Source organism: Gallinula chloropus (assembly GCF_964237585.1).
Source record: "Gallinula chloropus genome assembly, chromosome: 23".
NCBI lineage: Eukaryota > Metazoa > Chordata > Aves > Gruiformes > Rallidae > Gallinula > Gallinula chloropus.
The window spans coordinates 2745728-2762846 of record NC_140108.1 but is presented as its reverse complement, the minus strand read 5'-3'; the positions used below and the strand labels follow the sequence as shown (position 1 = coordinate 2762846).

Genomic DNA, 17119 nt, shown 5'->3' with positions numbered 1-17119 from the left:
ACTGGCTGGGAAGTGGGAGCTGAGCTTCTCTTGATAACTTTGCAGAAGGCAGTGCAAACTCATTGGTCATCAGGACTTATGAGAGCATCTCCTGAGCCCTGCACACATAGAGGTTCCCTAGGACAGAGCCCTGATGCCAGGAGGGGTCTGCAGAGCAGAGCTGAGTGCAGGGCAAGTGGGATGAAGTCTGTGAGCAGAGTGGGACGTGACATGGCCAAAGAGCATCAGCAGCAGGGACAGCTCCAGGCAGCAGAGACATTGGGAGGGAGAAGGAGCTGCTCCCAGATATGTCATGGCAGGAGGGATTTGGGACCTCCCTGATGTCCCCCACAGTGTATACCCTTTCCCACAGCAACCCCCTGGTTTCTGCCACCCAGCACAGACTCTACACCCAGAGTTCCAGGGTTTAAGTCTGTGTCTTCTCCTAGGCAGCCCAATACAAGTGAGGAGAAACCCCTGAGTGCCTGTCAGTCTATCCCTGTCCTTCCAGCCTTGGCTGGAGTATTTCTTCTGTTTCACCTCCTGTCCTTGCTGCCTTAGTCCCACCATTACCTGGGGCTCTGGGAATGTCCATTGGTGGGGTTGGCACTGAGCTGACCCTAACATCAGGACCCCCATCTGTAGGATTAAGGATATCCTGAGGGCTCCTGCTGGGCTGCAGGCTGAGATCCTCCTTGGTTAGGATGAGACCACAGGAGGGGTTTGGAGCTCTGCCCCATGAGACTGGATTCCTTGGCTCTCTGCAAGTTCCACTTTCTTGTATGGGGAACACCAGGGTGTGATCCAGCATCCAGCACAGGGCAGCTGAGACCAGGGCTGATGGACAGAGGAGCTCTCCCCACTCTGCACTCGTGGGAAGGTTTCACTGGTACTGCAGCAGCAATGTCAGGGTGTTCTGACAGAAGAAACACTCCTCAGTTGCAGTCAAGAGAAAACCAAAGCTCCAAAGCTCTGCTCTGCCCTCAGGTGACACTGGAGTGACAGCGCTGGAAAGCTCATCCCTATCCACAGGGGATTTAGTCTGAGATCACACCATCCTTACTTTCTGCTGCAAGGCAGGACTGAGTTCTCAAGATCCCACAGCTGACCCTCCTCCCAACACTGGCATGCTCAAGCACAGACCTCCCAAAAGGGACCTGCCAAAAGTCTTCATGAATACGGAGAGTCAATGTGAATTGGAAGAGTTTTCCCTCAAAGAAGAGTTCCCTAACTTCTCACTGTGCCTTTTCCTCCTTGGACAGGTCTCCACACTTGATGGCAGCAGATGTCCAACAGCAGCTCCATCAGCCAGTTCCTCCTCCTGGCCTTTGCAGACACACGGGAGCTGCAGCTCCTGCACTTCTGGCTCTTTCTGGGCATCTACCTGGCTGCCCTCCTGGGCAATGGCCTCATCATCCTCACCATAGCCTGTGACCACCGCCTCCACACCCCCATGTACTTCTTCCTCCTCAACCTCTCTCTTACTGACCTTGGCTACATTTCCACCACTGTTCCCAAAAGCACAGCAAATTCCTTGTGGGACACCAGGGCCATTTCCTACACAGGATGTGTGGCTCAACTCTTTTTCTTTGTGTTTTTGCTCTCCACCGACTACTTTGTCCTCACTGTCATGGCCTATGACCGCTACGTTGCCATCTGCCACCCCCTGCACTACGGGACCCTGCTGGGCAGCAGAGCTTGTGTCCTCATGGCAGCAGCTGCCTGGGGCAGTGGGTTTCTCAATGCTGTGCTGCACACAGCCAATATATTTTCACTCCCCTTCTGCCACGGCAACGCTGTTGACCAGTTCTTCTGTGAAATCCGCCAGACCCTCAAGCTCTCCTGCTCAGATGCCTACCTTGGGGAAATTGGAGTCATTGTGTTCAATGTCTGTTTGGCTTTTGGGTGTTTTGTGTTCATTGTGGTGTCCTATGTGCAGATCTTCAGGGCCGTGCTGAGGATCCCCTCGGAGCAGGGACGGCACAAAGCCTTTTCCACGTGCCTCCCTCACCTGGCTGTGGTCTCCCTCTTTGTCAGCACTGCTGTGATTGCCAGCCTGAAACCCCCCTCCATCTCCTTCATATTTCTGGACTTGGTATTGGCATTTCTTTACTCGGTTGTTCCACCAGCGGTGAACCCCCTCATCTACAGTATGAGGAACAAGGAGCTCAAGGATGCCATGTGGAAACTGATCACAAGATGTTTCTAAGCAGCAATAAATAGCTCATCTTTTTCTGCATATCATTGGCCATGTAACTCAGGTTATGGCCAGCCTGTATTTAGCAGGCTGTATCCACATCCACAGCCTTCCCCTCATCCACGGAGCAGGTCACCTTGTCACAGAAGGAGATCAGGTTGGTCAAGCACGATCTGCCTTTCCTAAACCCATGCTGACTGGGCCTGATTGTCAGTGTCCACCATGTGTTCCATGATGGTTTATTCCATCATCTTCCCTAGCACCGAGGTCAGGCTGACAAGCCTGTAGTTCCCCAGCTCATCCTTCAAGCCCTCCTTGTAGATGGGCATCACATATGCCAGCTTCTAGTCAGGTGGAACCATCCCAGTCAGCCAGGGCTGCTGGTGAATAAGGGAAAGTGGTTTTCAGGCCAGGTATGTCCTTCAGTCCTGGCTCGTTTGGTTTGGGAGCTACTGCTGGACGTTTAGCATGACAAAAGACATACCTTGCCTGAAACCTCCCCATGTAACCCACAAGAAGCCCCTCTGACCCTAGGTCTCAGGACTTTCCTATTCCAGGGAACCCTCCTAATACTTCCATAGTTATTTTTATTGGCTGCAGCTGCATTTAATTTCAAACATGTCAAATGTCCCAGCATCACTGGTTTATTATAATCTACCTAAGCCTACATTGGTCAGTAGAAGAATTATTCTGTAAGATATCTCATCCCTGAAAGTGGAACAATTTGGGATAGTCAAGGTAAAGTTTCACTGAATAAAATTTCCTGTAGAGAGCCAGACAGGAATCCTTCAGGAAGGAACAAGTGGCTTCAAGGAAGAGCTTGTCTCATGAATCAAGGGCTGAGCAAGAGAAAAAAGGTTTCAAATCTTTCCTCTCTTGCTGCATATTTTAGACTATTCTTGGTGAGCGTCTTCTGGCTTGTTAAAAGTTTCCCCACACAGTAGGTTAAGCAGCCTTCTCCTTTCACTTGGCTGTATCTGTCTAATACTTTATCTGTCTAATACTTTAAAATCTGATGCTTTTGCATCAGCATTGCTTGGTAAGCTCTACCAGCCCAGCAGAGGGCAATGGTGGTACACTTCTGCTCTACCGACTGCTCCAGCCACCTTCCAGAAGGGAAGCTGGAAATGGAATGCAAATTGTCGTCACCAAAAGCAAGACTGTACATCAGCAGCATCACAGGTGAAAAGTGACACAAAACATGTTTTAATTGCCAAGAAAACAAGTGAGAGAGAGACAGATGGCTATCACAACACAAATAAAACACCCACAATACCTAAGCAAAAGTATCAAAAACGGAAGTAAAACCACTCCTGGAGAATGGAAATTAAGTATTTTTCTTCACACAAGCATTTGCTGATGTGTTTGAACACGTAACTGAATTTAAGTCCACTCAATGTTATACAGATCAGCACACAAGACGATACAATAACGTGAATCATCCCTCTATTAACATCAGGAGCCTCAGCACCTCAAGGTGGGCTCCAGCTATTGCTGGCCTTGGGCTAAAGCAAAAGTATACACCATCAGGAAAAAGCAGTGATTTACTTCCAAGATTGACAATGCTGTTATGTGTCTTTTTATTTTACTTCTGTACGTGGAGCCTGAGCAGCCCTGTTGCAATCAGAGCATTGCTGCTCAGATTGCAGTTGGGTCTGTGTTCCCACAGTGAGGCATAAGAGTAAGATTAAAATAATCAATCACTGGATTGTGCCCACCCATCATCCGTAAGGCAGCGCTTAATTAACAGTTGCTTCATCACTGCTACCCTTTGTTGAAATGCTCTTAGGAACTAACCAGTTATTTTAAGAATGTTGTGAGACAAAATACAGTGAATCTCACCAAAGAATTGCTCCTTCTAGCCAAAAGCTTCACATCTCCTGTAGTGATGGTGCTTCGTTTCGCATGTCTGCAGAAAATCAAAAAAATATTCCTTAATGTGTTGGCCAGCATTGGTTGCAAGAGGCCATATAGCATCTAATTCAGAACACTAAGAGGGCTTAAAAGCGACCCAATAAACCAAACACACCTATCTGCTCCTTCTATAATATATACATACAAACTTACATGTTGTTGTGTATCTAAATTCCCACACTTCCCATGTAAAACCAGTGCAGTTTAGCAACCAGAACTTCAAGCACCACTATTCCATTCCCTCTTACTTGCCAGTAGGTCTCTGTGTGAAGTTTTGACTCCTTAAAACATTCCCTTACCATCTTGGAGCAACCAGATGAAACACGGGGATGCTCAAAACCATCTGTCACTCCCAAACCATTCACTGCTGCTCTTTATCAACACACCTGACAGCTATATACAGTCAGTAATCTAAATGAGTCCTTGTATCACATAAACTCCCACAATCATGAAGAACCTACACAGGAGTATGTATCCCCTGACTTCACAGCCACTATTTAACCAGCCTGCTTTAAACAGAATGCCCTAAAACTTGAATTTCAAGGCGTATTTCACAGATTATCCAGCTAGTGGAGCTGAACACACACACACCGCGCAAGGCACTGAACTGTCGAGCGTGCTGGTACCCACCTTGCAAACATCTCAAGGTCTTTTGCAAAGCTCTCTGGGGAAAACACAAAGACGTCACATATTTTACAACACGGAGTAGGAAGAGATAAGCAACACAGTTCCAACTGTTAGACAGGTGTAACTATAAACTGTCTGTGTCAGGTATGAGAAGAGCCCGTGAGCCAGGACGTGCCGCGCTGCTGGGCGGGCCGGCGGCCCAGGCAACACCTCCACCTACGTTTAAACGCTTCTTTATTCACCCCCGGGTCTGGAAACCAGAACCACTTGTACTTTGAAGGATGTGAACACAAGGAGCAACGCAGCGGCCAGGCCAAGGCACCGCTGCGGAGCAGAGAGCGAGCAGGGGCTGCAGTACCGCACTGCCTGAAGGAGATCTCCGAGATCGCCGCCACGGCTTGTTTGCTGAGGCGCAGCCCCTTGTCCTCCGCCACATCCTGGCACAGGCAGCCGACCGTGTAGTGAACCGCAGCCTTCAGCCTCTGCAAGGGCACACCAGGGACGGGTCAGTTCTCTGAAGAGATACACCGGCCCTTCCCGAGCCCCCCGAGGTTACTTAACATGCCGCGACACAAGCAGGGCCCCAGCGCGCCCCGCACTGCGGCACTCACGCACGACAGACGGTCTCCCGTGGGTGGGACCTCACGGTGCGGCTGGGGAAGGCGGTGAGGAATGAACATCGCCACCCCATCCCCGGCCAAGAAGGAAACCAACCTGCGAGGAACTGACCGAAGCCCCCATTCCCCCTGTCCCTGCCCCTCCCTGGGCCACCATAGTGGGGAGAAGGGAGTGAGATCCTGACTGGAGTGCAGCCTGCTGAGAAGGGAGGGGTGGGGGAAGGGGCTTCTCATCACCCGACGCCGGTGTCACTGTGTCTGTAGTGCGGTATCACAAATTAGAGAGTTTTCTTTCCTTCACGCTGTGTTGAGTCTGTTTTGCCCATAGCAGTGATAGGATGGTCTCTCCCTGTCCTCACCGTGACTCCTGAGCCTCTCAATATCTATTTTCTCCCCTGTCCAACTAAAAAGGGGAGTGACAGACCGACTTTGGTGGGTGTCTGACCTCCAGCCAGACCTAAACCACCACAGATGCCCCAAACTGAGCTGAGTGGGACATGATGCTTCTCCACCTGTGTGACTTTACCATGTTTGACAGAAAGTCACAGGAAAGGCTGAGTGAGCTGGGGCTGTTCAGCCTTGAGAAGAGAAGACTAAGGGAGGACCTAATTAAAGTTTATAATTATCTGAAGCAGGGGATGCAGGGGGAATCAGCCAGCCCCTTTTCAGTGTCTGTGGGGACAGGACAAGGGGCAAGTTGGAGCACAGGGGGTTCCCCAGCAACATGGGGAAGAACTTTTCCCCAGTGAGGGTGAGGGAGCCCTGGGACAGGCTGCCCAGGGGGTGTGGAGTCTCCAACTCTGGAGAGATTCCAGCCCCATCTGGACGCCTATCTGAGTGATATGTCCTAGGGAGCTGCTTTGGCAGGGGGCTTGGACCCAATGATCTCTCGAGGTCCCTTCCAACCCCTACAATTCTATGATTCTAATAGATTTGATTCATGACAGTCTTTATCCTTAATGGCAAACCCTACACCTTTTAATGTGTTCATTCTAATTTGCTACTGCGAAAAGCAGAGGCGTGATGACAAAAATCTAAAGGCAATCCCTGTGCCTTTTAATGTCCTCCTTTTAATTAGATGCTGCAAAAAACAGAGGTGTGTGATGACCACCACATGTGGTCATTTGCAGGCAGAGCCTCTGTTGATCTGCTTTAGTCCATTGCTGTCATCTTAGTACCTAAAATCCTCAGAAGAGGGAACTGTCTGACCAGCAATCAGAGCAACACATCGGGTTTTTTGTTTTTTTAACTACTCTCATTCTCACAGCTCTGCAGGAAGTGTCCAGAAATCCAAGTACATACAACATACAGAGGCTGAGTTTCAGATGTTGCATTAGATCATCACTATGTATTTATTATAGGGTGGAATGTTTTGCCTGCCTGTGTCATGGTCAAATAAACCCAGGATCTGCCTGGGTGTGCCTGGCATACTCTGATAATAAGTAGCTAACTGATAGTCCTCTGAGGGTTTATTATATGTCAATAAAGAGTTTAGATTAATGGATTACGAGGCAAATGCTGTGTGAGGTCTTTATAAAGCTCTCACTTTGCACAGGGAACGCAGAGCTCTGACTGCTAGGCAGTCTGAGTGCTAGGAAGAAGAGAAAAAGCCTGAGAGACACAAAAGAAAGACCTAGGAAGACCAAAGTCAGAGAAAATAAAGTATATTCAGATTAGGAAAGGGTATACTTTGCAGGCACTATGAGAGGTTTTCTTTCCTTTGCAGTCTTTGCAGTCCTTTTAGCGGTGCACACCTCCCAGGCAGTCTACGTTCAGGTGAGTTTTCAGCTCTATAATTCGTTCATATTGTAGATTTAACAAAGTACTGATATTATGTGAAGTGTGGCTGCAACAAGAATCTTGAACCAAACTAATTTTGAATTTGCTGATTTTTCGATCTCCAACTTCATGTCCCTGTGGTTTAGTTTGTCTTTCTGTAAATTCCTCAGGTATTACTAACATGCTGCTGCAGTTTAATTAACTTCACTAGCCATATCACTGCTCTGGAATCCCTTGCTGACTGAGGCATTGCATTTCCAGAGTCATCTTTTGCTTCTTTTGCACATAACCCCATGTTTTGAGAAGCTGCACGAACTGAGACACACCTAACTTCATAGAATGATGTAAACAAGATGCCACGAAAGAGAAATTGTCTTGTGTTGTCTGCTTCTAGGCAGGGAAGTTCTTTATGATCTGCAAGGTTAAGTGATGAAGCCTACACTCATATTAGGCATTAAAAAAGGTGAAAGAAAGGCTTTAGCTGGATGCAATGCAATAGGCAGGTAAGCTATTGGAGGAGGCTATAGCAGATTTTCCAAAATACACAGCACCTGTTACTGGCATCACGTGCAACATGGAGGCAATGAAGAAGGTACTTCATTGTACTTGGGTGTACCTTGGATCTGTTTGCACTCATCCTTAGGAAGTTTTGTAGAATTCAGTAAATAACTTCTTCAGAATACCAACAGACCTAATATTTCTTAAACAGCTATTGACTCTATTTGTGCAGAGTATGTTTCCAGGTATAAGGTACTATCTTTGTGACTTGAAATACCCTCCTTTTTCCCCTTTGGATGCCAGAGGTACCCAGAGACAGCAGGTTCAAGCTATTCCTTTCTTCCAACCCATTCTTTAACATTTAGAGCCTCCAGGGAAAGAGTTAGATTCCCATTTAAAGAAAAAAAAAATCTGGTTTTGACTTGGAGGCATAATAAAACCCCCAAACCTAAATGAGAATAACTGTTTCTAGGTTGGGGAAAGTGAAGGTCTGGAATTTTAGCTTTGCTTCCTAGTAAGAATTCTTATCTTGTTAATTATTAAATCTGTTTTTTTTTTTTCTCCCAATATATGTGCAGTGTATTCTACATGTGTGTTGCACTTCTTTCACTTGGACTCCTTGAGGTCCCTAATGTCTGGTTAATTACTCAGTGCACAAACTTGGCTTAGGCTTTTGTTTTGTGAAATCCTTCACAAGATTTCCTTCCCTCTCCTGTGTCAGGAGATGTACATTTAACAAAATGCTTTGCAAGGCAGCAGTGATGCTCATTTGACTTCGGGTGCTTTTGAAGACTGAGTATCACAATCTTGATATTTTTCTATCACACATCTTGAATGAAAATGACGGAAATTGGAAGATAGTTTAGTAGGTGTGGAGTAAAAACAGAAAAAAATACAGAGATGGATTGTTCTGACCTGCACTATTTCTGTGATAAAATCTCTTAGTTTAGCACACTGTGCACTCTCACAGGGAGGGAAGAGGCTGCTCAGACTGAGCTCTCTCTAATATATATATTTCACCTGAGGTGGTGGGTTTTTTTGTTTGTTGCCTCTTTGTTTTGGCACCAGGATATACATGTCTCAGGGTTCATTCCTAAGTTCTGGTTTCTTTGATGCTGAACCTGTGGAAAACACTCTTTTTTAGTTCTCCTTTTTACACTTTGGAGGTCTGTGACCAATAGCTGGATCTAGAACTGCATTTATACAGGAAAAGTTAATTTTTCATAGGCAAACATGACTGTAAAATTAACCTGAGTAAAATCATAAACTGATTACAAGTAGAAAAGAGTTTGTCTTATTTTAAGTAAATAGCACGTCCTGAGTTTATCTGTTTGTGGGTTTTTTTTTGTGGGTGGGTTGTTGGGTTTTTTTTTAATTCTTTACCACCAAAATTCTGTGATTCTTGGAAAAAACCTAAGAAACCAAAACTAACTATCCTCCCCCATCTCACACTATTCAACATTGGGCTCATGAGACTATGAAACAAGTGGCAATATTTTATCTCATGTTATATCGGAGGTGCTTCATTTTATTTACTTGAATGAGTAGGTGTTTTTTGATCATTCTATTGACTACATGTTGGTCATTAAACCAGGTTAAAAAACATGCTAAAGAGCAATTTGAAAAACGCTTAAGCCCAAATTCTTATTATCAGCAGACATACACCTGCAATTTAAGTTTATGAACTCAATAAACAGTGTGACTCACTTGAAACTGAGGAAAGACCATTAAAAGACCCGCAGAGAATAGCCATGTAAAACATGGAATAAGATTTCACAGAGTATTAACCTCCCCTCTTGAAGTTTTTGATACAAGCTTTGAGTCAGAAGTGTCATGTTGATGCTGCCAATAACCTGTGTTCCATTCATTGTGTAGACAAGTTTTAAATTAATGGAAACTTGGTACAGTACCTTGGGGTGAGGGATTTCAGCTCTTAACAAGATGTAACATGAAAAACTAGTTTCCGTGGTTAGAGCCTGTCACATGACAGCCACGTATTGCCCAGTCATCTCTCTTCTAGGGTGAAGATTTCCAGCCTGTATCTTTTCAACCCCAGATGTTATGGGTCTCTCTCTCCTGCGACTGAGAAATGGACTAATCCTGCCTCTGTCCTCTGTGATGCATAACAAAAGCTCTGACTAGCCAGACAGGTCTCACTGCTGATCTGAAAGGATTTTGCCCTGAAGACCTGATCATTTTGCCTTCTGTCAGCACCACTTTAATCTGGGCTTTATTTCAACCCTGGCTTTCCCCTCGTAGTATAGTTTTTGGGAGAGCTCATTGATGTAATGGAATAGATTTAGCTAAGAACTGACAATATGATTTATTTCTTTTTCTCATTTTTTCTACATAGGATGGAGACTTTAAATTCCCTCTTGAGTCTGTGAAGAAGCTAAAGGAGCTGATGGATGAGAACAAACGCATTAACCCTCGAATGGTGGTTTCAATGGTTAGCTATTCACCATGTGATAAACCAAATCTCCCTGAGGAATTCCAACCTGTGTGCAAAAGAGAAGATGCAGCTAAGATTTTTGAGAGGCTGAGTATGTAGCTCATTTTGCCATTTTTATCACACTTTTCAATCTTAAACATTCAAATAACAGCAGGCAAAGAAACATAATTACTGTTCTGTCACTTCTAAAGCAGCTGAAACTTCACGCTGCTTTTCTACTACCACTCCTACAAGGGTTGAACTCCAGTATCTGTGAGCCTTGCTGTCCTGAGTTCAGCTTTAGTCTGTGCAGATCAGGCTGCTGTAATCATAACAAAGCTTCCTCCAAGTAGTTGCATGCTTACTTACAGGAATTAAAGTCATAGAGCCCCTGCTACCCTCTGACTTGCAGGAAAAGCAGGATTATCTCATGCAGTTCCAGCTAACTAGAAGTTGTGAGCAGGTCTAATTGCTCTTTCTAATCAGTGTGGGCTTCTAGTTAGCCTAAGAGAGTTGTGAGATGTAAATGAGGTGAACCACTCTGGCATGATCTGTCTCCAAGACACACATAGCAACTCTTGAACTGGCTCCTACAGTCTCTGCTTTTTATTTTATTGTGTTGCATTTATCTAATATTTAACACAATGGACACTTTATGAAGAAATACTACCAATAAAAAGAATGTCGTGATTGTGCAAAACACATCTCTGTGATCTTCCCACACGATAACCTATTCTCTGCACCCCACGTGTTTACATTGTTTCCCCAGTGAAATCATGTTGGATTTAATTCTTTAACCCAGATTTTTGCAATAACTTCAAGGCACATTAAAATTTATCAAACAGTAAAGGAGTAAAGGAGACAAGGACTCACCAAATCCCTTGATATGCAGCTCTGCTCTTCGAGAAATCCTCCTGTCATCTCATTCAAACCCTCTCCTTTCTCTCTTACAGACCTGGCTGTCCAAGAACCTGATTTGTGTGAAATCTGTGCAAATGCTGCCTGTGCTGGTTGCTTTTGAAAAAGGATGAAACAACCCAAAGAAGATGTGTCAAGCTAGGAAGTTTGTGCATTCATATTGCAAGACCACATCATTTCACAAATAAATATTTGGGCTCCATCTCCAGTGCAAATTGGAGCTTTTTGCTCATGTAGACATGCCAGGGACAGTCCTGATGTAGCTGGATCAGATGGCACCAGCAGTGCAGTCCCAGCAGCAAGGAGACTGTAGACCTAATCTCAAAGGTTTCTGTTCTGCATGAGTTTTGTCCCACTGGATCAAAAATGCCCTGGGCATGGTTTCATGCTCCACTATTTTGTCTGGACTGGAACACAATGTATAAAACTGAGCAGCCTTTTTAGATATCTAATCTGCCTGTGATTTACTCTCCCCAGACATAACACCCAGCAGCACTGGTTTATCACCTCTTCTAGCCTATGCTTCCAAGAACTGCAGCAAGCAATTGAGGGACGAGTTACAGGTGTTCTGCAACACTCCCATACCAGAGAAGTCCCAGGTTGTTACTTGCATGAATTGGCAGTTTAGGGAATGGATGGAGAGGAGCACAAGAACACTTTCTACATAGTTTTATGGAAAATCCTTTCTTCTGACAGATATTCATGTTCATTAAGCTCTATGTAGGAGAAAGGAAGTCCAAACTGCAATGACAGAATCACTTTGAAATTAAAATATTGCATTGTGGTTTTATTTATTAGAGGCAAGATTGTGAAGAAAGGATCTGCCCATGTTTATATGCTGCATATGAAATAAAAGCTAGTCATAATTTGGGGTTTTTTTGTTTATATTTTTGCTGGGTTTTGGGGGGTTTTTTGTTGGCTTTTTTTTTTTTTTTTTGGTGATAGTTTGCTTGCTTCTTAGCTTTTTCCTGCACAAGGTCATTCACATCTGGGTCTTCACTGGAATAAAAGATGTGTTGTTAATATTGCCATGAACTTTAAATAATTTTTGGTCATAGTAATATAAGACTACACTTTGTTATTACAATAATATTATAAATTATAATTACTCCCTTTTACTTTTAACTGTAGAATCAACATCTCCATTTCATATACATGGGGCCCTCAAATCAGCAACCAAGTTCTTGAGAAGCTGTTAAGCTAAGTTAAGCACCTCTAGCAGGATTTAGGTCCCTAAATCCAGAACTGATGTCTGAAAGAAAATAATATTAGGTGTATTAATTCCTGTTTCATTTGACAGAAAAGCTATGTGGATGCAGAAAAGAATTCCTCACATCCAGTAGGTTGACTACTTCAGGTCAAAAAACATCCAACAGCAAAATCCAAAGAGAGAGTCTCACACTTAAGGCTCTTCCCACTGCCTTGAAGTTGGCATCCCTGGGAAACTGGATTTCCTGACTCAAAACACTGCCTGTGCTTATTTTAACCCTGAAGTTCTTGCTCTGCATATAAAAATGTGGCTTATTATTTTATGTTACAACTAACTTGACAAATTATTATGTCTTAGCACAAATGCTTGGAGCAGCTCAAGTAAAGAGGACAGATGATGCGTTTTACAAAGAAGACTTTCTGGCAAAAAGACTAGAACCCAAATCTCACTACTGAGACACTCTCAGTGTTTAAGTGAGGTGAGAAGGCTGGACTAGACCCTTGTGTGTGTTCTCCCACAAATCTTCAGCCCCTTTTCAGACAGTGGCCTGCCACCAACAGGAGAACCATAGGCTGACTATGGTCTGGTGTGTGGAGTACTGTCTTGACATGCAGGAAAAGGAGGTTAAAAGAAGGACTCAAACCTCCATTTTGCACTTGTTGGATGAGATTTCTAATAACTGGGCAATTATACAAAAGGACAGTGGTGTCCCTGTAGGGGAAAAGATAAAATACAATAAAGGAAACAAACCAAGCAAGCCAAGAGCCCTGGTTTCAGCAAGCATAGAGTTCATTTTCTTTCTAGCAGTGGGTGGAATGCCATGTTTGGGAGTTTGGATGAGAGCAGTGCTGATCACACACAGATGTGTTTAGCTGTTGCCAAGCAGTCAGGGACTTTCCAGTTGTTCTTATTTCCCTGCTAACAAGAAGGTGGGGAGGGGGGAGCACCCAGGGAGCTGGGATGGAAAACACAGCTGGGACAGGGGACCCAAACTGGCCAAAGAGGGTATTCCATGCCAATTATGTCATGCTCAACAAAAAGGGGGGCTGGTGGGGTGAGGACTGTGTGGCTGCAGTACACATGGTTTCTGGGGGTGGTCTGGTTTCAGGACAGCTCTGATCTGTACAGCCTAAACTGTGCAGTTTGGTGAGAAACTGCATTGTGTACCACCAGTTTTGTATGGTTTGCTATAAAGTCCTATTATTGTTATCTCCCTCTGTGTCTCTGCTGTCCTAGTAAACTGTCTTTATCCCAATCTATGAGGTTTGGGGTTTTTTTGTGTTTTCTTTTCCCTCTCTTGCCCAACTCCCATCCCCAACTGAAGATTTACTTGTTTTAAGAAGTAAGCCCCATGACAAACATTAGAAGTTCTCCTCCACGTGCAAAAGCTGCTGTTTCCTCCCTGAGCCTGTACAGCATCACCTTCAAGGCCAGCATACCAAACACACACAGGAGAGAGTGAATGAAGGAAAAACAGGGTAAAATTCAAAGAAATATCCTTTAGTTTTCATCACCTTTATTGACAGATGCAACAAGGTCTTTGGCTAATCACAGTATTTAGCTCAGGAGCAGTAAGCTGCTGGCTCAGCTCAGTTATCCCACCTAATTGCACCTTTGGAGGGTAGAGTGGAGAAACATCCCTAATGGTCACATCCACTATCTTCGGGCAAGTGTCAGTGTTAACCCTGAAGTTAACACCATATTTTACATCTGTTTTCCCTTCCACAGCCTTGCTTCACAAGGCTTGTTCACCCAGTGAACACACCCAGGCGAACTTAGGTTGTTCTCTTTGCTCCAAACCCTGCCAAGCCTCAGTGAGCAGATATTTGTGCAAACACCCTGCTTCCCTCTCTACACAGGTCACTCTTGTCCTGAGCCACAGCAGATGCTCCTAAATGACCTCTGTGGCAGGAGACTCTCTGCATAAGGATTAATTTGTATCTCTGCCTGTGTGAAAACTCTTGAGATGGCCCAGAGATGTGTCTGGGAACTTCATAGACTGGCACATGACACTGAATTTTAGCATGATTGCTTGTACTGAAACCTGGGAAAAATAAGAAGTATTAAGCAAATATTACACAAGCTCAATCTAATTTTTAAAGGAAATTCTAAACAGAGAATCATTCTATTTTGAAAAAAAAACCCACCCACATTTCAAGATAAGAACATGAAACAGCTGTGTGGCATAAACATACTGACAGCACTTAGGAAATAAGAGACAATTGCATACTAATTACCTTTGTTCTCCATATTGCTTTACAATTATCAAGGGACAGAAATATAACTTTTAGAGGATGAGTTTTTGAGGAACTTTGTGATACACAACCCTGCCACTGAAAGGGGTTTTGCATAAAACAAACCTGTATTCTATTTATATGATAGGTCTGTAAAACCATGTATTGTAGATAATGAACTGGGCCCAGTATCCTCATCCATACCAAGAAATAAATAGACTTGTAACAACAACAACAACAGCAACAACAAAAAAAGCCCTACAGTCCCTTTTCAGGATCATTGCCATAACCAAAACCCAATGTGAAACATATGAGACCTTAAAGAAAACCAACACATAAGAATTAGAAATATTCAGGGGACAAGTAATCAGAGCTGCCCCTGGTTAAGCCATGTTAAGGACTGTTTTCAAATGCTGTCTGGCTTTTTTCCTTCAATACCGAGCTGAGGGGGATCATATTCAAAGCAGGTTTATTACTCAAATTCAGTCTTGTGTTTTAGTACTTTTTCCCCCCTAATTTAATAGCTCTTGACTTTCAGAAAATATTTTAGTGGGCAATTTCATGCAAGTATCCCACAAAGATACACTAAAAGCCACTTAATAAACCCTCTGACAGGGCTGGACCTGCTGCCTTTGCACAGTGTGTTTTTCCAGAAGTATGCAATGCTTCGTTTCTGATTTATGGCTCTTATTGCAAATTGAAATTGTTACCTTTGCTCTGCTCCCTGTGATGCTGATGGACATGTAATCAGACCAGGTGGTGGAAACTCCCTGAAAGCTGAATTTATCGCATGAATTTCCTGCAATGAACTCTTCAATTTTAATACTTCTGTTTCATGTTCACATCCTTTAGGAACAAATTAAACTATGCTACTAAATTCTGATCTTAAAATCTGATTTGAAATTTTGGTCTCATACTGGATTTTTAAAAAAACCAAATGACTTATGAGAGAACACCCACAAAATATGCCTTTAATGTGGATTCTTAGAAGTTTGTACCTGGGGTTACTAAAGATGGGTGCAGGTCATGCATTCCCTTGTATGCATGAGATAGATTGAGGAGTTCTCTCTTCTATATCTTATAGATCATCTCTTGAGACTTGGGGTTTTCCTGAAAGACCTGATCCTGGATTTTTAGGATTGAAGAGTTTCAGATTGTTTTTAACACATAAAAGTGAGGGGGTGAAGCTTTTTGTTAGGAATGTGCCTTGAACACACAGGGGATCACAAATCATGTCAGAATTTTATTATTTTAACAAACACTGAGAACTCTTAGGCCAAGATGAAAGTTTTTGAGAGCTTAAGAAGAAACCTCAGTGCATAATTCAGAGGAAAAAGCCAGACACTGATCACCATGGCCAGCCCCATCAGGGTATCATGAACACTGGGACACCAATGCTGAGTACAGGGGGATAATCACCCCCCTGGACCTGCTGGCCATGTTGTTTCTGATACAAGCCAAGATGCCATCAGCCTTCTTGGCCACCTGGGCACACTGCTGGTTGATTGCAGGCTGAAAATGAGTGTGCCTAGGTGGCCAGGAAGGCCGATGGCAGTCTGGCTTGTGTCAGAAATAGTGTGGCCAGGAGGTCTAGGGAAGTGATTGTGCCCCTGGACTGGGCACTGGTGAGGCTGCACCTCGAGTGCTGGGTCCAGTTCTGGGCCCCTCACCATCAGAAGGACATTGAGGTCCTGGAGCGAGTCCAGAGAAGGGCAACCAGGCTGGGGAAGGGGCTGGAGGGCAAATCCTCTGAGGAGCAGCTGAGGGAGCTGGGGGTGTTGAGCCTGGAGGAGGCTGAGGGGAGACCTTCTCCCCACCTCCCCTGCCCTGCCAGGAGGGTGCAGAGAGGTGGGCAATGGTCTCCTCAGCCAGGGGACAGGAGATAGGACAAGGGGCAATGGGCTCAAGCTGCCCCAGGGCAGGGTCAGAGCAGAGGGGAGGGAAAACATTTTTACTGAAAGAGTCATCAGGGCTTGGAACAGGCTGCCCAGGGATGTGATTGAGTCACCATCCCTGGATGTGTTTTAAAAAAGGGTTGATGAGTTACTTAGGGACATGGTTTAGCTTAGGATGGGAATGGTTGGACTTGATGATCTTAAAGGTCTTTTGCAACCCTGTGATTCTGTGACAGATCATGGAGAGGGGTTTGACAAGCACATCCACCAGTTCCCTCAATAGCCACGGGTGGAAATCATGCAGTTGATTTCAATTTTATTTTCCCAAGTGGATTTTCTCTTGGCTATGTGTTCAAGCTAATTAGGGGGTGTGCCAATTATTCTGAAGGAATCTCCTGGATCAGATCTATGTTCACATTAGGCCAGTCATTCTGTGCATTACAATTTCCCTGCTCAAAGGTGATTTTCAGCAGTGCACCTAGACAGTTGCATGTGCTTTTACTATGAGATCAGCCATAAGTACACTCCCAACCAAATGAATTTCTTGGCTTCCAATAAGGTTGAAAAATATTCAATTTCATTTTGGGGAAGGATGGTGGATTATTTTTTACTCCCAGTCATGTTCATAAGCATGGTTGCACCAGCAGATGACAGATAAAGTCCCCTTGAGGACTTTATCAGAAAAAGGTAATTTTAGCAGTTGAACACACACAGGTGTTATAGGATGGACCAACAGATCTTCTGAGATGCTACTGCTGTAAAAGTCATTGCACTGGGGTAATCCTATTGCTGTTTGATGCTAGATGACATCAAATATGTA

At 44.4% G+C, this 17119-nt stretch overlaps 3 protein-coding genes across 3 annotated transcripts; 2 read left to right on the top strand and 1 right to left on the bottom strand.

Annotated features, from left to right (window-relative positions):
* Positions 1-1264: 1264 nt before the first annotated feature.
* LOC311200278 (olfactory receptor 14C36-like) lies at positions 1265-2188 on the top strand (the record flags this gene model as incomplete). The annotated part of the gene is made up of 1 exon (XM_084274478.1): positions 1265-2188. One exon carries the CDS (start codon positions 1265-1267, stop codon positions 2186-2188), a length of 924 nt encoding a protein of 307 aa, XP_084130604.1.
* A 227-nt stretch (positions 2189-2415) lies between these two features.
* On the bottom strand, positions 2416-5397 carry LOC311200277 (centromere protein S-like; the record flags this gene model as incomplete). Its single annotated transcript, XM_084274477.1, has 5 exons — positions 2416-2520; positions 4019-4085; positions 4721-4754; positions 5076-5199; positions 5329-5397. 5 exons carry the CDS (start codon positions 5395-5397, stop codon positions 2416-2418), a joined length of 399 nt encoding a protein of 132 aa, XP_084130603.1.
* Positions 5398-7035: 1638 nt separating this feature from the next.
* LOC311200520 (guanylin-like) lies at positions 7036-11132 on the top strand (the record flags this gene model as incomplete). Its single annotated transcript, XM_084274776.1, has 3 exons — positions 7036-7110; positions 9965-10154; positions 10996-11132. The coding sequence occupies 3 exons, from the start codon at positions 7036-7038 to the stop codon at positions 11061-11063; spliced, it is 333 nt and encodes a 110-aa protein (XP_084130902.1). The 3' UTR covers positions 11064-11132.
* Positions 11133-17119: the final 5987 nt, after the last annotated feature.